The 24,981-nt window shown below is 42.4% G+C and overlaps 1 protein-coding gene across 1 annotated transcript in view; it reads right to left on the reverse strand.

Annotated features, from left to right (window-relative positions):
- The window catches only part of LOC124552393 (plectin-like), a 230,501-nt gene that overhangs the window by 128,239 nt on the left and 77,281 nt on the right, over positions 1-24,981 (reverse strand). Inside the window, exons 4-5 of the mRNA XM_047126654.1 lie at positions 24,682-24,770; positions 14,535-14,588 (exon numbers count right to left, since the gene is read on the reverse strand). Of these exons, the coding sequence (XP_046982610.1) occupies positions 14,535-14,588; positions 24,682-24,770 (143 nt within the window). The remainder of the gene's footprint in view (positions 1-14,534; positions 14,589-24,681; positions 24,771-24,981) is intronic.

Consider the following 24,981-nt stretch of genomic DNA (forward strand, 5'->3'; position numbering starts at 1 on the left):
TTTTCACGCTGAAATGAATGAGATTTTTTGAAGACGTGGACGCCGCCCGAAAGAAGACATGTTAACCTGGTAAAGAATGAACTCTAAGCTACGCCATTTCCCCTGTCAGTTACATTCTGTTATTCTCTGTTTCTTTTCAATAACTTTTGTAGTGAAAATTGGTTTAACTTTTGCTCAAAAACGCCACAAGGACCACCCCAACAATAGCTTTTTCGAATAACGAAGTCCGATACCTTTTCCGTAATACAAAGTCCGATCTGCATTACTTTCATTCTCTTCCTTTTTCACGGTCTCTCTTCTCCCATTTTTTTTATTAACCACTACAACTGGCTCCCGCGACTGGACGCAATTTTCGGATGTGTCGTTTTTGAGCAAATTTGAAACTTTAATTTGTATTTTTTCCCAACAGAGAATATCAAAAAATCCTGAACTTTAAATGGTAACTAAAACACCAATTTTATTGTACCTAAGCAAATGATAGCACAATATTGTAAAGAATTTTTGTAACTAATTCAATCTGTTTTTCTTTTCATGGCATATATTGATGCAAAACTGTTATTTTGAGACCTTTTGGTGATTATCCGATGGAGATGTATTAAGAAAATCCATATTTTGACGAATACGATTTACGCAGAAGTGACTGACCAGCCGTTGCAGGACAGAAAATTTAATGGTGAGTCACACAATTATGTTTCATTCAAACATTCAATAGCCAACTGCAGAATCCATTTTTCCTTTTCCACACATCCTGTAGTTTTCTTCTAGATTTTTACAAAATTATCTATCTCTATTGTAGTTTGTCTTAATTATAGTATTGTTGTAGCATATGAAGATCGTGAATTTGACCGCCAAACAGTCATTTGTTACGAAAAATTTTGTCCGCCCTGCTGCATCTTTCTCAACCATTGTTTGCAATAGAGCAATCATTTACATTGACGAGAAAATATTTCAACCTAAATTTGAGTCAAATCTTTATTAATCAGACTTATATTATTCCCTTTTTGACTTACTATTATACATCCTATTACAATGGAACGTGGTAAGGTAGAGATAGTTTCGGCAGATAAGTTAAGTGAAGTAGATTCATCTTTCAACCAACAAGAAAGTCCGCGTTTCCCTCCATGGACGAGTTCACAGATCAATGCAATGATTTTGCCTCAAACTCGCAACATTTGTGATAATACACAGATGGCGACTTTAAATGACGAAATGTGGAATGGACGCGAGGCTAGACCGTCAGCACCATTGTTAACATCAATGTCAGAACCGAATATGAGACAAATTCAGCAATGTGACACAAATCGGACACAGGAAACTGACAAACTGGACCGACTATTAGAGTTATTTGCAGACATGAAACGAGACGTTAGTCAGAAAATTGACATATTAAACCATACTATGACCGAAAATTTTGAACGGACGACAAAACAGATGACAGAATTAAATAACACCACTCAACAGCTCAGCCAGCGATTTGAGACATTGTCCGACCGAGTCACTAAACAGGAAGAAACTTTGGTTACATTCACACACGAAACAAAAAGCAATATCACCCGATGTGAGAATCAGTTAACTCAAATAGTTAATGTGCAGCAGGAAGTGAACACCCGTGTGGAAGAGTTAGCTCAGGCCCACACTTCAGCTAGCTCCACCCAAGAAAAGCTGACTGAAGAAGTGGGAAATATTACCCAACAACTTACAATGGTAGTTCTTGAACAGACCCACCTCAAAGAAAAGATAGAAAAGTTAGAAGATCGAGCGGACCTCGCGTCACTAAACAACGACACCAACATGGCCGAAAGAATTGTGCATGAGTGTAAATTGTGTGACGACTATCTGGACAAAAAACTTGAAACAATTACACAGGACATACTTTCAAAAACAAAGACACACGTTAAAGACGAGACAAAACACATAGAAGACGAAGTGACAAAATTACGAGACAATGTTGTGCCGTGTTTGGCGATAGGTGCAAACGCATCGTCAGGAAACGACAAAACAGCTAAAACCATGGCTAATGACACAGACAGAACACCACCTATTGTGGAATCACCTATTTCAAATCAAAATTACAATGTGCCGCTTTCTTTTCCACCGAACGAGCAATATTACGTTACCGGCATGGTCGATGACACGTTTGTAAGACATGGGTATTTCCAGACATTTTCCAGTGAGGACAAGCACAAAGTCCACCCTATTGTGTTTATTAGATCATTTGACGGTGTTTTTCCACGTAGTTGGTCAGAAGTCGATAAAATCAGATACGTCACCAATCTTATGAGAGGACGAGCAGCTAAGTGGGGTGCCGCTATGAAGCGGCGGTGCCTTACGTTTGAACAGTTCGAACAAGCCTTCTTGGACGAATTCTGGTCCGAGAATGAGCAACAGAGTCTAAGGAGAGAAGTGTGTAACCCCGAGACCTATGACCCTAAAAAAGAGACATTAAGACAATACTTTGAGAGGTACTTAGACAAGACACTGTACTGGTCCAAACCAGCCGACTTGTCAGCGATAATTGACACTTTAAAGAGCCACTTACCCTTTCCATACCGAGACAGATTAATAGGAGTACCGGAGAATGACGTTAAGACTTTCTTAAACTTCTTAGATCAAATGGACGTAGTTTACAGAGGCGATTCACGCCATTCAAATTTTACTCATATTAGTAACCAAAATCAGCACCCACCCCAAAGGAACCGTAGTGACGGTGGTTGGTGGAACCATCCGTCCGCGCCGCGACACAATACGACGCCTGCGCGCGAAACATATTCAAATGGAAACGTGTATGACAGTAGGAACAACCGCAGAAATTCGTGGAATAATAACAATAATTATCACCCATATCAAAATGGTAACTACAAGCAAAATGAAAATTACAGACAGTACAACAACAACAATAGGAGACGTGAGAATAACCGGTACAACCCGGGCTACTTTGACAGGAACATGACATATAACAGACATAATTACCACCAAAACAATACCAATCCCAACAATCACCGACAGAATATGTGGAACACACAAAATTCACGCATGACAAATCATAACCCTCCACGGAAACCGCCGCCGTTCCCCGGTACAGTTATGCACTCCCCGCCACGAAGTAGCAATAACAATTGCGGCGCGCCATCAGCTGACGCGTGGGCGCCAACCGGCCGGAATGTAAACATAGTGGAGCTGGTCAATGAACCCGGCCAAACACAGCAGACGACGGAAAACAGTCGACGACCGAGCTAAGCGCTCGTGCTACGGTCGTGGGGTGTTGTAAGAGCGCAACGGCTGAGACGGTTTGTTTCCTCAGGTACGACGACAAAATGACAGCAGAACAGGAATTAATAAACCTATCAGGTTGATGACCTTGTTCTTTTGCGTTCACGTCCCAAGTCTACAACATTAAAACAACTGAACAGAAAATGACAGCTATTATATTCAGGTCCTTTCAGAATAGCAAGCATACCTCACCCAGGTTGTTACTCCCTAGAATACCCGTTATCTTACAAGCCGAGGGGGCTGCATCCCCACAGACATTTGAAACCCTTTGTGCACTAAAACAACATAATATAATGATAACTAAGTTGAACATGAGCAAGTTGCTGTGAAAACGAGATCATAAATATTTGTATTTAATACACGAACATTAAGTTATACAGCCTAAGAACACAAACATTCATTTATGGAAATTATATACTGCAGTTACACTTGCACACATAATTATGAAGAGAAGGTAAACCCAGGCGAGTACACTTACTAAATGAGAAAAGATATTCATATAGGAATGAGGTCTATGCAGGTTACATTGGTTGTTAATTGTAAATTATAAGGTGAATCAACAACTAGTTAGTTATTTCAAGGCACTATAATGAGAGGAAATAATAGCTATTGACATCAGTAATGACATAGGTATGTAGCAGAATGAATGAGGATGTAAGAATGAATGATCAGTATGAATGAGTTAATATTTAAGTTAATATAAGAAGGTAAGTTACTGTGAAGTGGTTGGAGACAAGAGATTATTTGAGGAAAATATTATTGGAGTTTTATGAGAATGGAAGTGCCAAATGGCCCCACGTATGTGATATATTAATGTTTGATGAGGAATCTGTTTAATGTATATATATATATATAATGATGAATATGTGAGTAAGGAATGAGTGAGAATGTTTTGGTAATATTGTGCTACATGGAGAAGTGAGTAAACAGTTTACATCTTTAAGATTACATAAGAATTTCAGTTTGAAAGAAAACATTTGTGATGAGTTAGAACACGTGAGTACAAGACGTTAAATGTGAATCTATTTTCAGTGCCCTTGAAAAGGAATGAACGCAAGAAAAGCAGAGTGAACATAACGATGATTACAGCTGTGGAAAGAAGTGTAATAAGAATGTAACTTGGAAACACATTAGCTTTAATTTATTTCATAAGTGTAACTTAGTAACCTTTCGTTAAGTTTTGTTACGCCATTGTGTGGAAGAAAACATTTATAGTTCGTGTTCAGACAGGAGAATGATATTTTAAGGAACTTAAGTTGAAATATAGTTTTTACACAGCCCTCATGTGAATGCATTTGTTAAAAAAAAAAAAAAAATACGAAAGTGAAATTTAGTGCCATATTAGCCTTTATTATAATTACATATGACAGAAAACCCTGAGGAAGCAAAAGATAGGAGAGTTATTAAGGCCGTTTTGCGACTCGTACAACACCTCCACTTAAGCGAACAGATGACAAAATTACATCTACGTTGAAGACATTTGACTTTTTAGGCTATGCAAGGTAAGTGCAAAGGAGCAGTGACCATCCGTGCAGCCGACGTCGAGCAACGGACAGTGAGAAAGAGACATTTTGCTGTCAATTATAATAATATGTTCTTTGTTTATAATTTATAGATAGAAATGATATATATATATACTACATACATGATATTTAACCTTCACTAAAGTCGAAGAAAGTTCATGGTTGAACTCTTGAGAGGAAATTTGATATGTTACCATATAATACACATTATGAGAGAGACAATCTCTGAGATACATTTTCCATTTGTATAGACGGTATCCACAAGAAGTGGAGATATTGAGGAAGCACTGAGGGGACATGCGATTCACTCATGCAAGGATTTGTTAAGGTATAATACACTAAGTCATATGAACAGTCAGAACACAAACAGAGAATCTGTCATGATGTTACACTACACAGACTTGACGTAAGGACACTTACACTTACCCATGATTTGGTAAATTGTAAGCACCTCCTTTCACACACCCCTTGAAGGTGATGCAAACGTTACAATGTATTATATTCTTTTTTTTTATGTATTAGCTGTAGGATTTGGTAGTTTATAGGTAGTGAATAGTTCTTCCAGTCTATCTTTCTTTCTTTCTCCATTATCCTACCACATACTGCAGCTGGGTATTGTTTGTTTATGGAATGTAAGAATATATTGTGTGACAGTAAACTTTCAGGTATGAATAAAAAGACATGAAGAAAACTGAATATTGATGGCATTACAAGCCTGGTCAACCACTAGCCAGCCAAGATATGGAATCAAAGAAAAGAAATAAATAATAAATAAAGGAAAGCCCGTGCTTTTAAACATTAAGTCTTATATCCCTTGGCACGTCAAAACCTTAATAAAGAAAATCAAAATGACCATAAACCCCAATAAAAGAAAGCCAATGGGACTTAGTATAATTTTTTTTAGCGTAAATATTTCACGTGTATATTCTTGTAAATTTATATGTATTTGTATATGTGTTAAGACTTTTCATATTGTCAACATTTTGAAACGTGACCACGAAATGTAAGCTTTCATAATTAACGATGTAAACATGCTTGGACAAAGTGAACTGTTAAAATGTAAATGTGGCAAAAAGTGATGCAAACTGTGTTAAACAGTGAACGTTATAAACGACGAATTTTGTGTTGTTTGTGAAACTTATGGCGCATAAACCAAATAACTGTTTATAAATCGATATAAACTGCAGTTTACTTTGACGATAATGAGGATTTTCATACTGCAAATGAACGTTTGTTGGCAAGTGTAAACAATGTGGTGAAACACCTACCTTTGCGAACATCGACGCCGTTGTTCCTGGCCGGCCTTCAGATGCTTGGAGACAATAAACTCTGCACCTGTCGTAGGCGATGTGGAGGCTAAAAACTACATCGACCATATATGCCCCGGGAACAATAGTCATGAAAACGCACAAGGACCTGGAGTGTTGTGTCGTAACAGAAGTCATGGACGTTGCTTCAGATCACGCACACGCTCAATCTTATGGTGTCACCGAACTTAACACGCCATTTATGCTGGAATAACAACTTGTAATGAACACTATGTGAGAGTGAATACTGTTGAAGACTGTCATAACACAGCGATTTTGAAACTGCCGCACGCGAAATTCAGTGATGCTACTGCGCATGCGCAAAGACTACGTGCTGCCAGATGTGCATTGGGAAACCAACGCTGGGAGCACACAACATTAACTGCTCTGGTGAACAGCTTGTTCAAACAAACTGTAATAATTGTATTTAGTATATAGGTTTAGAAAGTAAGTGTTGGTTAAGATTATCCCCTATGGATGCACGTGGCCTTCCCAATGAAAATTACATGTATTGACTTTTAGGTTTGCTAGCCTGCCACGCTAAATGTTTTAGCGTGACAGTCGAGGGGGCGATGTAGCGGGGCTTTGAATTTCGCCGCGCTACACTCGTTCCCTCAGATAAAAAATATCTCGTCGCAGCGGTATGAGCGCTCGACGGCAGAGAAACTACCAAAATTGTTAACTTTTTTGTTTTTTTTATTCCGTTTCAATTGTCTCTTGATAGCGGTAGCTTAAGGCAGGCGTGATCGGATGCTGACGTAAAAACTTAATGGCTAATCTTGATCTGATTGTAATGTGTAGATATTGTGGAAGTTATTAAGAAATTCGTTGGATGGAAGTAGCAAAGTGAATTAAATTGCATACAGTATCAAGATGATTTTAATTGGTATAAATTAGTGGTCCCTGGACTATTGCAAGATTTCGGAGCAGATTTTTTCACGCTGAAATGAATGAGATTTTTTGAAGACGTGGACGCCGCCCGAAAGAAGACATGTTAACCTGGTAAAGAATGAACTCTAAGCTACGCCATTTCCCCTGTCAGTTACATTCTGTTATTCTCTGTTTCTTTTCAATAACTTTTGTAGTGAAAATTGGTTTAACTTTTGCTCAAAAACGCCACAAGGACCACCCCAACAATAGCTTTTTCGAATAACGAAGTCCGATAGCTTTTCCGTAATACAAAGTCCGATCTGCATTACTTTCATTCTCTTCCTTTTTCACGGTCTCTCTTCTCCCATTTTTTTTATTAACCACTACACTACGACAGTACTACAAGTCTATATGCCAACTAGATCTGCAGATGACGAAGAAATGGAAGAAATGTATGATGAAATAAAAGAAATTATTTAGATAGTGAAGGGAGACGAAAATTTAATAGTCATGGGTGACTGCAATTCGGTAGTAGGAAAAGGGAGAGAAGGAAACATAGAAGGTGAATATGGATTGGGGTAAGAAATGAAAGAGGAAGCCACATGGTGGAATTTTGCACAGAGCACAACTTAATCATAGCTAACACTTGGTTCAAGAATCATAAAAAAAGGTTGTATGCATGGAAGAAGCCTGGAGATACTGACAGGTTTCAGATAGATTATATAATGGTAAGACAAAGATTTAGGAACCAGGTTTTAAATTGTAAGACATTTCCAGGGGCAGATGCGGACTCTGACCACAATCTATTGGTTATGAACTGCAGATTAAAATTGAAGAAACTGCAAAAAGGTGGGAATTTAAGGAGGTGGGACCTGGATAAACTGACTAAACCAGAGGTTGTACAGAGTTTCAGGGAGACCATAAGGGGACAATTGACAGGAATGGGGGAAAGAAATACAGTAGAAGAAGAATGGTTAGCTTTGAGGGATGAAATAGTGAAGGCAGCAGAGGGTCAAACTGGTAAAAAGACGAGGGCGAGTAGAAACCCTTGGGTAACAGAAGAAATATTGAATTTAATTGATGAAAGGAGAAAATATAAATATGCAGTAAATGAAGCAGGCAAAAATGAATACAAACGTCTCAAAAATGATATCGACAGGAAGTGCAAAATGGCTAAGCAGGGATGGCTAGAGGACAAATGTAAGGATGTAGAGGCTTATCTCACTAGGGGTAAGATAGATACTACCTACAGGAAAATTAAAGAGACCTTTGGAGAAAAGAGAACCACTTGTATGAATATCAAGAGCTCAGATGCAAACCCAGTTCTAAGCAAAGAAGGGAAAGCAGAAAGGTGGAAGGAGTATATAGAGGGTCTATACAAGGGCAATGTACTTGAGGACAATATTATGGAAATGGAAGAGGGTGTAGTAGAAGATGAAATGGGAGATATGATACTGCGTGAAGAGTTTGATGGAGCACTGAAAGACCTGAGCCGAAACAAGGCCCCGGGAGTAGACAACATTCCATTAGAACTGCTGACAGCCTTGGGAGAGCCAGGCCTGACAAAACTCTACCATCTGGTGAGCAAAATTTATCAGACAGGCAAAATACCCTCAGACTTCAAGAAGAATATAATAATTCCAATCCCAAAGAAAGCAGGCGTTGACACATGTGAAAATTACCGAACTATCAGTTTAATAAGTCACAGCTGCAAAATACTAACAAGAATTCTTTACAGACAAATGGAAAAACTTGTAGAAGCTGACATCGGGAAAGATCGGTTTGGATTCAGTAGAAATATGGGAACACGTGAGGCAATACTGACCCTACGACTTATTTTAGAAGCTAGATTAAGAAAAGGCAAACCTACGTTTCTAGCATTTGAAGACTTAGAGAAAGCTTTTGACAATGTTGACTGGAATACTCTCTTTCAAATTCTGAAGGTGGCAGGGGTAAAATACAGGGAGCGAAAGGCTATTTACAATTTGCCCAAAAACCAGATAGCAGTTACAAGAGTCGAGGGACATGAAAGGGAAGCAGCGGTTGGGAAGGGGGTGAGACAGGGTTGTAGCCTCTCCTCAATGTTGTTCGATCAGTATATTGAGCAAGCAGTAAAGGACACAAAAGAAAAATTTGGAGTAGGAATTAAAATTCGTGGAGAAGAAATAAAAACTTTGAGGTTCGCCGATGACATTATAATACTGACAGAGACAGCAAAGGACCTGGTGGGGCAGCTGAACGGAATGGACAGTGTCTTGAAAGGAGGATATAAGATGAACATCAACAAAAGCAAAACGAGGATAATGGAATGTAGTCGAATTAAGTCGGGTGATGCTGAGGGAATTAGATTAGGAAATGAGACACTTAAGCTAGTAGATGAGTTTTGCTATGTGGGAAGCAAAATAACTGATGATGGTCGAAGTAGAGAGGATATAAAATGTAGACTGGCAATGGCAAGGAAAGCGTTTCTGAAGAAGAGAAATTTGTTAACATCGAGTATTGATTTAAGTGTCAGGAAGTCGTTTCTGAAAGTATTTGTATGGAGTGTAGCCATGTATGGAACCGAAACATGGACGATAAATAGTTTGGACAAGAAGAGAACAGAAGCTTTCAAAATGTGGTGCTACAGAAGAATGCTGAAGATTAGATGGGTAGATCACATAACTAATGAGGAGGTATTGAAAAGAATTGGGGAGAAGAGGAGTTTGTGGCACAACTTGACTAGAAGAAGGGATCGGTTGGTATGACATGTTCTGAGGCATCAAGGGATCACCAATTTAGTATTGGAAAGCAGCTTGGAGGGTAAAAATCGTAGAGGGAGACCAAGAGATGAATACACTAAGCAGATTCAGAGCGATGTAGGTTGCAGTAGGTACTGGGAGATGAAGAAGCTTGCACAGGATAGAGTAGCATGGAGAGCTGCATCAAACCAGTCTCAGGACTGACGACCACAACAACAAAAACAACAACAACAACGATCAATCTACAGAGGGTCAAATTATACTCAGTATAAGCTACAATCTCAATTCACTCCTTTCTGAGTGGTGACTCCGGGCACGTACTGACTCCTACGGACCCTCGGCACGAGCTTCGTAAACGAGACGGGCCAGTTATCGCTTCGAGTCATGTAAGTTGTAAACTTGAGGAGTGGACACTCATCTGCTGGTAGTTTTGAGAGGCTATCCAGACGTGCCACATGACAGAGTGCCGCACGCAGCTGACAGCCGAGTACGGCGTGCGACACGTCCCCGGGCTATCCTCCGCGGTCCAGGCCGCTGTCGCGTACCGTGTAGTACCTCGAGTGACCTCGAGATACGTTGTCAACTGCAGTCAGTGCCAAATCTCGACAGAGGTCCGAACGCGCACTTCTGTACGGCACAAGCGTCGTGTGTGAATAAATATCTTAAACGAAGTCCTAAGTATTTGCGAACATTATCTAAAACCAGAAAATTACCCATATAGAAATGCTGACATTAAGTACCAGTTACGGAAGAGAGATAATCAATTACAAGTCTGGTGCTCGACAAACATTTGTCCTACCGTTCGCAGTTGTACGGGCACAGGTAGCCCACTAGTTACACTTCAGCATTAGATATTCTCGTGGAAAAATTATGGAGAGTACATTAAATAAATATGATGTAATCAGAGCCCTAATGTTGTTGTTGTTGTTGTTGTTGTTGTGGTCTTCAGTCCTGAGACTGGTTTGATGCAGCTCTCCATGCCACTCTATCCTGTGCAAGCTCCTTCATCTCCCAGTACCTACTGCAACCTACATCCTTCTGAATCTGCTTAGTGTAGTCATCTCTTGGTCTCCCTCTACGATTTTTACCCTCCACGCTGCCCTCCAGTGCTAAATTTGTGATCCCTTGATGCCTCAGAACGTGTCCTACCAACTGATCCCTTCTTCTAGTCAAGTTGTGCCACAAACTTCCCTTCTCCCCAATCCTATTCAATACCTCCTCATTAGTTACGTGATCAACCCATCTAATCTTCAGCATTCTTCTGTAGCACCACATTTCAAAAGCTTCTATTCTCTTCTTGTCTAAGCTATTTATTGTCCACGTTCCACTTCCATACATGGCTACGCTCCATACAAATACTTTCAGAAACGACTTCCTGACACTTAAATCTATACTCGATGTTAACAAATTTCTCTTCTTCAGAAACGATTTCCTTGCCATTGCCAGTCTACATTTTATATCCTCTCTACTTCGACCATCATCAGTTATTTTGCTCCCCAAATAGCAAAACTCCTTTACTACTTTAAGTGTCTCATTTCCTAATCTAATTCCCTCAGCATCACCCGACTTAATTCGACTATATTCAATTATCCTCGTTTTGCTTTTGTTGATGTTCATCTTACATCCTCCTTTCAAGACACTGTCCATTCCGTTCAACTGCTCTTCCAAGTCCTTTGCTGTCTCTGACAGAATTAAAATGTCATCGGCAAACCTCAATGTTTTTATTTCTTCTCCACAGATTTTAATTCCTACACCGAATTTATCTTTTGTTTCCTTTACTGCTTGCTCAATACTCAGATTAAATAACATCGGGGAGAGGCTACAACCCTGTCTCACTCTCTTCCCAACCACTGCTTCCCTTTCGTGCCCCTCGACTCTTATAACTGCCATCTGGTTTCTGTACAAATTGTGAATAGTCTTTCGCTCCCTGTATTTTACCCCTGCCACCTTCAGAATTTGAAAGAGAGTATTCCAGTCAACATTGTCAAAAGCTTTCTCTAAGTCTACAAATGCTAGAAACATAGGTTTGCCTATCCTTAATCTATTTTCTAAGATAAGTCGTAGGGTCATTATTGCCTCATGTGTTCCAACATTTCTATGGAATCCCAACTGATCTTCCCCCCGAGGTTGACTTCTACCAGTTTTTCCATTTGTCTGTAAAGAATTCTTGTTAGTATTTTGCAGCCGTGACTTATTAAACTGATAGTTCGGTAATTTTCACATCTGTCAACACCTGCTTTCTTTGGGATTGGAATTATTATATTCTTCTTGAAGTCTGAGGGTATTTTGCCTGTCTCATACATCTTGCTCACCAAATGGTAGAGTTTTGTCAGGACTGGCTCTCCCAAGGCCGTCAGTAGTTCTAATGGAATGTTGTCTACTCCCAGGGCCTTGTTTCGACTCAGGTCTTTCAGTGCTCTGTCAAACTCTTCACGCAGTATCGTATCTCCCATTTCATCTTCATCTACATCGTCTTCCAATTCCCTAATATTGTCCTCAAGTACACTGCCCTTGTATAGACTCTCTATATACTCCTTCCACCTTTCTTCTTTCCCTTCTTTGCTTAGAACTGGGTTTCCCTAATAACGGGCCAAAAAACATTGCAATATTTTGAAAGAATCAAATCATCATTTATTGCCGTATTTAAGTGTAAATCATCTACCATTCACTAATGTCAACTCATTCGTTTATTGTGTTCTGTAGCAGAACTTTCGAGGACATAAAATGAGTCGAGGTAAACATTAAAAACTTAATAAGTCTACTGCATTAACAATAAGCAGCTACTTTACTTCCTGATGCAATTCCTGCCTACGGCAGCTAAATTTAATTAATTAAATTAGGAAGAAATTTGCTGCTACTTCAGTCATAATTGTCCCTTTTCACCTATCAAAACTTAATATTTCTATGATCACACTGATATTTTTAAAATAATATTTATCTACTCCTTTGACATTTCAAAGGTGCGAGGAGCGCAGAAGCTGAAAATACCCCAAAGAGTCTCCGCATTGCTAAGGAGTATGTGCAGCTAAAAGAGTGGCAACAACTTGACTGCAAATAAAGAACCATTAGTTGCCAATTAGAGCAGTGTTGGATAATCATTCCTAACAAAATTTTGGAATGTACACTACTTTTCAATATAGCGAGACATTACTTATCCCAGGAAATAAATGGCAGATCAACTCCTGCAATGAGCTGTCACAGTTTCATTTGCAGTACATTCAGTTACTAATATCTGATCTCAAAATAAACTTCAAATCTTATGACAGCTTTCTACAAGTTGAGAACAAAATCATTGGTGAAATCAGTGATATGCAATTACAAAGTCTACTGATTTACAGTTTACTGCGTAGTATTCCAATAACTGCTTTTTGTTTGAAACATCAACATCTGCAGTTGCTAACTGTAAACCTTACAGAGAAGCACAGACCGAACTCTTTTGAAGTGCAGTGTAGTGCAAATAGGTCGACGGAACACTCTGTGGCAGAATCTATAAAGAGGAAAAACGTCAGGCAAAGTGTTGCAGCTTAAAAGAGTATTGTGTCAAAAACTAGAGGCACTTTATCATTCGCACCAGGCAAACAACCAGTACACGCCACTGACGTTTATTGTTATTTTGGCCATCCCGGTATCAAGCTTATACTATAACATACCACTCCAGTGAAGTGACGTGTCACACGAGCATTTTTTGAACTGACAAATGACAATTGTCACTACGAAAAGTTTATATTCGTACCAACACACACAATTTACTATTTTATTCACAGACACGTATCACGAGACAGACGGATGCAGGACACCTGCGAACCGGGACGACAAAAAATGCCGTACCGTGTTCGCAGTACCTGCCGGTCGAGAAGTTTATTCTGGCAGTGTGTACTGCAGAGGCAGAGCAGCTCCGACAGTGCCCGAGACGTGACGCGGACGAGTGAAAACTCGTTATACGGGTACTTTCAAACAGTAGGACACGGCAGGCTACGTACCAATCTTCAGCGGCTGTGTAATTTATTATTTCGCTTTATTGCTGTAGATTGTTTTGTAGACGTGTGTGAGATACTCCACCAGTTTAGAAATTTCAGTAATTTTCTACGAACATTTCCGACCTATTTCAAAAAGTTGACGTATCTCGATAACAGTCAGCTGGTGCAGTCACAAAACAGTTGACACAGTCACTAACACTTGTACGGCTTACAATGTGACGGGTGATATGAAATTTTATTGAGTTTTGTAATTCAGTATAATATTACGAAGCTCATACCCTTTGTGTTCCGGTGCACTACAATTTTGATACACTCGAATTTATTATCATAAGGTCTGTAGTGTTATTTTCTTTTCCTTGCTTTTAGTTTTGTTTACTTTCAAGTGAATCGGGGAAGTACCACAGCCCTTCGAAATTTGACCTTTACAGCTCGTAAACTGGTCACTACTGTGTCAGCCGTGCCAGGCGAGTACCGTAAGGAGACGAACTTCCGGCTCTCGGGCAGCCACCGCTCTCCGATTCCTACCGATTATCTATTTTCCCACAGAGAAATGTTCGAAGGAAACGAAAATGCGTTTCGTGAAAACAAACGTGCACCGACCGAAATCGAAATGTCGACAGTAGCGTGGCAGTTATTTAAAACTGTTCCGGACAGCAGTACCACAAACCGACCTGACGAGAGAGAGGGAGACGGCTCACGAGACGGCCTACAGACCTGTTCCCGCAGTCGCGCGTCGCACTCGTGGAGCTGGCGCCGCAGGGCGTCGACGTCGGCGCGGTGCCGCGCCTCCAGCTCGCGCAGCGCCTCGCGGCCGTCGCCCAGCCGGCTGCGCTCCAGGAGCAGCACCTTGTGCTGCAGCTCCACCACCGACGCCTGCGCTGCCGCCAGCTGCGTCTCCAGCTGCGGGCACACGTGTCGCTCAGAAGTAGACAGAGCAATGTGTGTGTGTGTGTGTGTGTGTGTGTGTGTGTGTGTGTGTGTGGGTGGGTGTGTGTGTGTTTAAACATATAATTTTGGGAGAGTTGACACCTCTTGCAGACTGTGGAACCAACAAACACCAGGACCTGCAAGAGAAGGTTGAGGTTTTGAAATGTACGACAATGGGAAGGTTCCAATTCCTCCGACACCATTCCTGATATAAATTCTACACTGCCTGAAAAGAAACCTGAAGCAACCAGAAAGGGAAATGAAACTTGACAGGTTCAGAGCATATGTGATGCTACATAAGTGTTTACACAGTTAAATCATACTTACACACAACTCTGGCAGTACGAGCCCATTTACCTGTACGACACTGTGCCCCCTCTGGCACAGAGGCGTGCTCTCGTACGGTCGTAGGAGGTCTCGTAAACCCACCATACCCCCCCACGAGGCGCCCCGACGTACGACTGACCTAGACAGTTAGCGAAGCCCCGGATACTGGCACCGAGACGGAGTTCACGGACGTACCGGACCCACGTGCACTTTCGGGGGCACGTCTCGCGATCTCCGAGGCCGCGGGGCTACCTCGACGTCGTGCGGACAGTTCGCACGGAAATGTGACGCGTGCAGACGAGCACCGACCTGTCGAAAAAACCTCACCGCAGTACTGTCGTATAAGGTATAACACGTGAGAACACGGAACGTCCGTGACGTACCGTTATCCCGGCAGAGTCCCCTCGACCACTACCGTCGCGGTCTGAGCTCTCCACACTGTGACACTACGAGTAACACCGCTGTGCATTTCAAAACGTGAGAAGAATACGGATTTTCCTCCTGCAGCTACCTTACTCGGTGGTGGAGGTCATCCGGGGTAGTGCAGAACGGTGGTCCAAATGCGGTGCGACACCGTTTAGCAGTGGCCCGTGCTTCTCCGTCACAGAACCTATCCGCGATCAGTCGTCCACGTTCTGGCGTTAACAGCAGTCTACAAGGGGGGAAGGCGATTCCCCAGCCCGATTCCGACCGATGTGGCAGGTCGACACGGAACGTCGAGGGAGGCGTCACTCGTACTCTGACGGCACGTGCAGACGGGATCCGATTACGACATGCGCGGAACACCGTACCGTGATTCTCCGTAACGGAGGTCGCCGACCGACAGCTCGACGGCGAGTACGTCCTTCCTCTCGTTCCCCCACAGTCTGACATCGGGCCACTGTTACATCTAAACCCTCCACAAATCTGTATATAGTACAATTCGGCCGTCTCGCCAAACAGACAAAACACAGTACAAACCCCTTTTACAGTGTGTGATACATCAATAGTGCCGCCTCGCACGAGTACACGGCATCCCCACTTCCTTTGTGGCAATCGTTTGACGTCCGACCTCGGTCGTGCCCGTTTAAATGCCCTACAGAGTCCTCTGGCGATAAAAGTCGACACAAACGACATTAATCCACTCCGGTGGCCAGTCCACTTGGCACAGAAAACTTCAAGTAAGGTCAGTTACAAGCTTGTCACAGGGTGCACGTGTACAAAAATTCAGTGGCATTGAACTGTGTCTTCTCGCTGCATCATTTTTTTTTTTTTTTTCAGGCTTATTTTTATTTTTATTCCTTCTGTTGCACAGCTAATACAAAGAAAAAAAATGCACAAAATATCTAAATTATTTTTCAAGCAGTATTTTCTACAAGTTTATTATTCAGAGTATAATTTATGTCTAGCGGATGACACCTGTACAGTTTATTAATAAAATACTCAAAATTTAAGATAAAAAAAACCACTTGCACTTGAAACTCCAACTCTACATATAACTGTTTAAGGACATACTTATCTCATCTGAAACCGTCAATACTCTTCTAAATAGAGAACTGGTTTTCTTTCTAAATTCTGTCATTCAGGAAATATTACAAATCAAAAAATGTTAACGAGTCGTCGTTCAAATTTCAAAACACAAATCTTTACAAAATCCTATATTATTACAATAATCTTGTACTCTTAATATTTCTACATTCTAAAATGTATGTTTTTACTAGAAAAGCACGATTTTTAATAAAAATTTCAAACACAAAAATTGAAATTTGTAGAAAAGTTATGGTTGGCTTTCTTTTTTTAAAAAGGAGGAGAAAATTAGACGTCTAGAACCCCACGCATAGAAACAGAAGGTTTCATTAATCAAACAATAGAAAATTCAGGATGGAATGTAACAATATAACGAAAAGTAAAGTTGCCGCTCACCGCGTAGCAGAGATGCCGAGTTGCAGATAGCCACAACAAAAAGACTGCCAGACACAAAACTTTCGGCCAGAAAGGCCTTCGTCAAAAATAGATACCACACACGCGCGTGCGTACACACTCGTGCAAATGCAGCTGACGCACATGACTGCAGTCTCAGGAACCACACTGCGAGGAGCACCAGTGCACGGCGGGAGTGACGACTGGGCAGGGCTAAGGAGGAGCCTGGGGCGGTGAGGGGGAGGGGGAGGGATAGAGTGGTGGGGGTGGCAGACAGAGAGCTTAGATGGAGGGCAGGGGGTGGGGGTGGAGTAGCAGAAAAGGAGAGAAATAAAAAGACTGAGTGTGACGATTGTGCTTATCTGCGACTCAGCATCTGCGCTATATGGTGAGTGGCAACTTTCCTTCTCAATATTATTAGATTCCATCCTGGCTTTTCCACTGTTTGAGTGGATGGTGGAATGACGGCTGTGTAGTGCTGGAATGAGAACAGGGACAGTAACTAACAAAGGTCGATGCCACGAGGGTTACAGGACGCACTGCACGGAAAGTTCCCACCTGCGCAATTCAGAAAAGCTGGTGTCGGTGGAAGGGATCCGTACGGCACAGGCTGTGAAGCGGTCACTGAAATGAAGGATACCACGATTGGCAGCACGCTCAGTAAGAGGGCGGTCCACTCGTTGCTCGGCCACAGTTTGTCGGTGGCCACTTGCTCGGACAGACGGCACGTCGGTTGTCGTGCGCACGTAGAATGCGGCACAGTGGTTGCAGCTTAGCTTGTAGATCACGTGACCGGTTTCATAGGTAGCTCTGTCTTTGGTGGGATAGGTGATGTTAGTGACCGAACTGGATTAGGTGGTGGTGGGAGGACGTACGGGACAGGTCTCGCATCTCGGTCTATTACTGGGGTACGAGCAACGAGGTAAGGGACTGGCAGCAGAGGTTGTGTAAGGATAGACGAGTATACTGTGTAGGTTCAGTGGGCGGCAGAATACCACTTTGGGAGGGGTAAAAAGGATTGTGGGCAGGACATTTCTCATCTCAGGGCACGACAAGAGGTAGTTGAAACCCTGGTGGAGAATGTGATTAAGTTTCAGTTGCTCGAGTCCCGGGTGGTAACGAGTTGCGAGGGGAATGCCGCTCTGTGGCCGGGCGGTGGGACTTTGGGAAGTTGTGGTAGACTGGAAGGATAAGGCACGAGAGAATTGTTTTTGTACAAGTATAGAAGGATAATAACGGTCAGTGAAGGCTCCAGTGAGACCGTCAGTATATTTCGAGAGGGACCACTCCTCACTGCAGGTGCGACGACCACAGGTGGCTAAGCTGTACGGAAGGGACTTATGGTACGAAACGAGTGGCAGCTATTGAAGTGGAGGTATTGCTGGTGGTTAATAGGTCTGATATGGACAGAGGTACTGCTGTAGCCATCTTTAAGGTGGAGGTCAACACCTAGGAAGGTGGCTTGTTGACTTGTGTAGGGGCACATGAAGCAAATGGGGGAGTAGTAGTTGTGAGGTTCTGGAGGAATACGGATAAGGTGTCCTCACCCTCGATCGTGATTGCAAAGATGTCACAGTGAATCTGAACCAGGTGAGGGGTTTAGGATTCTGGGTGTTTAGGAGGGATTCTTCTAAATCACCCACGAATTGGTTGGCACAGAGTGGAACCGTGTGTGTCCCCACAGCTGTACCCCAGATTTGTTTGCAGGTAATGGCTTCAAACTAGGAGTAATTGCGGGTGAGGATATACGGGGTGTCCGAAAAGTCTTTCCCTGATTACATAAATTGATAACTAGAAGTAAGATAAAAATATGAAACTGGTGTCTAATTGTTTACAAACTATCAAAGTTTTTTTCACACATCAGTAAACTTCCACTTCCACTGTTGCCCAATGACAGTACACGTCGATACGACTTTGCGGTCGAAATGCTATCACGTATTGAGGACGATGATGGTTATCTCAGACGAATTGCCTTTTCCGATGAAGCGACCTTTTTTGTCAGTGGAGTAGTGAATCGCCATAATGTGCACATTTGGGGTTCACAACCCCTGGCGAGGTCACAGAGTGCACCAGAGGCAGTCCAAGGGTGCTATTGCACGATCGAATTGTCGGGCCATTCTTCTTCGCTGAGGCTACCGTCACATCTGAAGTGTATCTCGACATGTTGCAACTGTATGCTGTTGCTCAACTGCTTCAGTATCACCCCGATGTCTCGTTTCAGCAAGATGGTGCACCGCCTCATTGGGGTTTGGACGTCCGTGCCTATCTCGATACGACCTTTCCTGGGCGACGGATTGGTCGTGATGGGCCAACAGTTTGGCCCCCACACTCTCCTGACATAACCTCATTAGACTTATGGAGTTATGTCAAGGACGAGGTCTGCCGAACACGTGTACCAGATCTCGAAACCCTGCGGCAGCGGATAACCACAGTCGTCGAATCTATCCCTCTAGTGATGTCGGCTAATGTGTGGATGGAAATTGAGTATCGCCTAGATGTGCTACGTGCTACTGACGGTGCTCGTGTGGAAGTTTACTGATGTGTGAAAAAAACTTTGATAGTTTGTAAACAATTAGACACCAATTTCATATTTGTATCTTACTTCAGGGAAAGACTTTACGGACACCCTGTAGTTAGTCACGGTGACTAGGAAAGAAGTTTTCGGTTTGGAAACCATCGGACATTGGGAAAGATAGTGTTCAATAGTGGTAAGGCAATGGGAACTAGGAATGTTAGTGTACAAGGAGGTGGCATCAATAGTGACGAGCAGGACACCGTGTGGTAAAGGAACGGGAACTGTGCAGAGTCAGTGGAGGAAATGGTTGGCATCTTTTATATAGGAGTGTAGATTCCGGGTAAAGGTCGAAGGTGTCGGTCTAAGAGACCAGGGGTTCTCTCGGTGGGGGCACAGTAACCGGCCACAGTGAGGCATCGTGTGTGGTTAGGTTTACGGACCTCAGGAAGCACACAAAAGGTAGGAGTGCGAGGCGTGGTGGAGGTGAGTAGCGAGATGGAGTCCGGGGAGAGGTTCTGGGGTGGGCCTAAGGATTTGAGGAATGGCTGGAGCTCCTGATGGATATCTGGAATGGAGTCACTGTGGCAACGTTTGTAGGTGGAAGTATCTGACAGCTGGTAGAGTCCTTCTGCCAGGGAATCCTTGAGGTTCAAAACAACAGTGGTGGAGCCTTTGTCTGCAGGTAGGATTATAAGGTCAGGATCAGTTTTTAGATGGTGGACTGCGGTTCTTTCTGCAGATGTAAGGTTAGTTTGCATGTTGAGGGATTGAGGCCTTTGGAAAAGACTGATATTTCTGTGTGGCTAAGGCTTCTGGAGGAAAGGTTCATGACTGTATAATGGGTCTGTTTAGGTTATGGATTGTGTGTGGTGGTGGGAGGGAGTATTGGAGGGTGGGATAAATGTGGCAGGTCTGCAAGACAGGGTCTGTCAGCTATGAGGGGACACGGGGGACGTCGTCGTACAGGTGGTGGACAGAGGTACTCCGAGGTACGAGTAGGAAGTGAGCAGGATGGAGAGCTTTTTGAGGTGGTAGTGCGCACGTTGCTCAAGTTCCTGCAGCGCGAGAGTTCCAACGTGTTAAGGGTTCCAGGAATTTGGGATTGCATAGCAGAATTTTGCGGATGGAGAGAAGGTACTGCAAGGAGGTTGGGGCTCAGTTGATACGGTTTTGCGGGACTACATCGGTGAGGGCTAAGGATTGGCAGAATCTGAAAAGGTGAAGATCATTGTAGAAGGAGGGGTGGCAGCCAAAGACTGGTAATTTGATGGTACGACCAACTGGGAGGATAGGGCTAGGTTCTGGCTAGAGGTAAGGAAACTTTTCTGTATTGACACAGATGGAAGGAACAAGGATCCACAGTGGTGGAAAAAATGCAAAAAATTACGTAAATAACGTAGAATTACACCCGAAAAATTTCACGAAAGGATGAAATGGATGCAAAAGGGGAAAGAAGATGAAATCTAAGGGAATGGATGATAGTGAATAGTGAAAACTTGCTAAAATTGGTGTGAAGTCACTAGGATCAAAGTAAGAACACAAATAATAAAAAAATAAAAAAATATATATTACTGTGAGTAGCAGGTCCGAGGATGGATAAGTGTAAAGAAAGGGGATGGCAAATGTGATCAGATGAGATGGGGTATAATGGGTACAAATTGGGATAAAACAGAGGGGGGGGGGGGGGGGGGGGGGAGTGGGGTGGAGAGGGGTTCGTACGACGAGATACAAGATCGAGTGGCACCGGAAAGGTGCGGGAAATAACATGCAAAACTACGGCAGAGGGATGCTGTGAGAGTGATCAATTTGAAGGTATAGGATTAATGATATCGGCAGGACTAATGTGGGACATAAGATGCCACACCAACAATCACCGTGGTCTCGTAGCCGTCTGTCGTGTGTGGCCGAGAGAGCTGATGCAGTGTGACTCGTAAGTAGAGTACGCATTGCAGTTTGTAAGGCAACGAGAGAAACACAGGAAAGAAGAGAAACAAGGGCAGACATAGAGAATAGTGATGCATTAGAAAATAGTAATAAAGGAAAACACCACTGGGTTGATCCAAGAAAAACCACCAGGCAAAAATCAAACAATGGAAAATCTAGGATGGAATGTAAGAATATTATGAAAAGGAAAGTTGCTACTCACCATATAGTGGAGATGCCAAACTGCACCGTTCGCTAAAGCTGTTTAAAGAATCTACTGCCACTGGTCAATCAAATTTGCTTTAAGACCTGATGGCTAGCATTCCTGTCTTTTGTGTCATTACTGAATATGTAATTGCTCTCTATTTTAAAATGTCGTGCCGATATCTTTACGTACGTATAGTGAACGATGCCTACCAGTTGGTCAAAAGTACAGTACAATCAAATGCAGTGAAGATGTGTCAGTTGCCTGAATTCAGGTTGTTAGAAATTGTGACTGAGTTGCGCAAGTTACACTTTCTCACGCTTTCGTCTAGCACGTCACAAAATTGCTTTGTAAAAATAATTCTGCAGCAACTCAAATTTAGCTTTAACAGTATTATCTTCTTTATTAAGATAAAAAAAGGTTCCAATACACCTATTACCTCATCCACTGGACTACAAAATAAAAATGCGTGTTCTGTGGCTGTTGCAGTACAGCAGCTCGTTTGTTACACACAGAACGTACGTACCAAACGTGATCGAGGAAATACAAATTACTTACTGAAGCAATTTACTGATAGAAAGTAACTCAAATAAAAAGAACTAGTCATTTATAACACTTTTAATAACGATCTCCACATTCCCTTCACAAGCCTCACAAAGCATTTCATTGCTCTTAAAAATACTACTTGCATTTCAGAGCATACCTCGGTGTATTCAACTGCAAATCTAGAAAAAGGCCCACACTACAAACTGCACAAACCTTATGAAAGCATCAGTAAACACCCTCACTGTCAGGAAATCAATCACAGTATTAAATAGATTCACTTTTGTTTATCAGCAGTAATTACACCGTCTATTAACAATTCCTACCACCGGTTTGGACAATTACTTTCATCACATACAGCCTTTTCTCACTCACTGTTACCCCACAAGCACACCAAAAAACTCACCGTACAAGGAAATAAACAACTCCTATTTGTGGTCAGATCGTACTTTTCACTCGTTCACGTGCCGCAGGGTATAAAAGTAACATTTTATAACACATCAGAGGAATGCAACAGCTAACAGTTCACACTAGGACTTCACATAAGGCAGAAATACAGGATTCTCAGATCGCCGTATGCCGCCGACTGACCGTGACGCGATAGAGCGTCGGAAGGTAGCAAAGAATACGGACAGACGAGCTCGAGAGAAGGAGAAAGAAGTTTCAAAAGTTTTATAAAAGACATATTTACCTCGAAAGCTGTGATACAAACAAACTTTATTTTTAAAAAATATAAAAGTTTAGTATCGAGATGATCACTTCACTGTCTAATGTAAACGTGCAGTACGTAAAACAACAGCATCTACTATAGTTTTCTACAAACGATTTCCATTTTTATTCACTGTACGTATCACTAAATATTGCACATTTTGTATGTGATTAACATCACAGTTGTAATGTCATATCTATTTGAGTATTCAGTTCAATAATGCTTCAGGATTTCTATATATCAACACACTTTAAAGCCTGTCTGAAAGAACCTAGAAGAATGTAAATCCTTTCTGTGCCCCACGACACAGGGATGCTTCTCGGTTCACAACTTTTAGCAATACGCCACAGAAGTGACGTAGCACTACTATCAGAGCTAGTGGACACCGTGCACTGTCATCTGAAGTTTTCCACCCTAGTTGTGGAGGCTGCAGAAATCCAGCACCGAAGAGCTGGCCGATCGGCCGCTCGTCACAGTCACGGCAGGTGACAATGTTGCAGGGGGCAGTTATCACAGATGAGGAGAAAAGTTTTGCCGGTAGCAGAATTACGAGGAAGGTGTCAAAGTGCACGGCAGTAGCGGACACTCGAGTTACGTCAGAGAGCGACGAAGCAGTGCAGCGAGTGCAGTCGTCGTAGACACATTTAACGACACGGCAGCAGGTTGACAGACCATCACGTGACAACAGTATCGGCCCCACCGTCAGATCCTGCCGCGCAATCGAGTTCCGTCATTACGCGCGACTGTGACACGTGTTCGGAATTTTTGAAGATAGTACACTGGCTCCGAAGAAAATCCCTCGTAAGGTCTGTACGTCAGAAAAATTGTGTGGGCTCGAAGAATACTCTGTCAGCTTCAATCTCACCTCTAGAAATTTCACAATGTGCAACAACTGAATACTGACAACCAGCAACAGCACATTTCTAAACGACAGTTTGCTAACGACAGTTAGTACGTGTCAAACTTCGTTCGAGACCGTCGGACGGCCGACGGAGCCACCCTGCTCAGCTTCACCGCTATCCGTTACGCAGTGCCAACGTTACAGTACTGTACGGTGTGCGGTGTCGTGCCGAGGGGATACGGACCTTCACTTTGACGACAAATGCCGTAACATTACGTCGACACCTCGGAGACATTTCCGACTTCGAGTCCCCGCAAGTCTCCACGTCCTCACGTTCGGCATACCCAGTTCGACACGACAGAGCCTCGTCGTACACTGTCCGACAGACTACTGCAGAAGTACGACTGTCAGTCTGGGGACCGCGTAACTTTGCGAATGCTTACGTCGTTTGGCCACTCGCGTCGACAGACCTTTCAATTTTTGACTCCCTTTTGTCGAATACCGGAAAGGGTGTCACCTACTGTACTAAACAGAACACAGTAGCTCGGCCGGAGATGGAGATATAAGAGGAAATCACCAACATTCCGGGAGACGTATTGGGCCGTCGTATACCAAACCTACAGCAACGAGATACCGAATGCGTGGCGAAACGTGCAAATCTGAAGGATGTAATCTATAAAAACTGATGTGTGCCAATCCTAGCCAACGTGTTTTGAATGCCTAATTTTTCCAACAGAAATTAATCTCTCTATATCAGCAGCTATTAAAACAACCGACAAAACAATAGTAGGCGATGAGCGAGAAAAAGAATGATTGTTTAAAAACGTTGCTAAAATGTCTAACACAAACACCAGTCTGTTGCATAAAATAGGATATAATTTCATTACGAAAAGCATTTATAAAATGTGAATGCTTATCATTTTCCATTGCTGAAGGAAAACACGAGGAAGTACAGACACCTGTATAAGAAGCATTCAGTTCTCTCTGCAAACAGAACAAGAATAAGTAACACAACACCGAGAAGTGGAAAGAACTACAGATACTGTATCTAATTTAATTTTAAACTGCTAAAAACTATTTCTTCAAATTTTGTTTTATTTTTACCTGTTTCTTAGAGTTTTCCAAGTTAAAAATATTCCTCTTCATCGTTTCTACCTCATCCTCCAATTCTTGTGTCCTCCCTTTGTGTTCAGCTATTAAAAAAAAAAAAAAAGAAAAAAATTAAAAATCTACAATGATTATAAAGACCGCATAGGTTTCACTGTGGTGTGATTAGGATGTAGGCAAAGGTCACAAACTGTGTCACAGCTTTGATTTTCCAGGTGGAACAAAAGAAGTGACAGCAACGGCAGTTCGATTTGTCTGTGCACACCAGTGCTGCTGGCAGTGCTCCAGACTGGTCTA

The sequence above is a fragment of the Schistocerca americana genome, chromosome 10 (genome assembly GCF_021461395.2).
Source record: "Schistocerca americana isolate TAMUIC-IGC-003095 chromosome 10, iqSchAmer2.1, whole genome shotgun sequence".
Taxonomy (NCBI): Eukaryota; Metazoa; Arthropoda; class Insecta; order Orthoptera; family Acrididae; genus Schistocerca; species Schistocerca americana.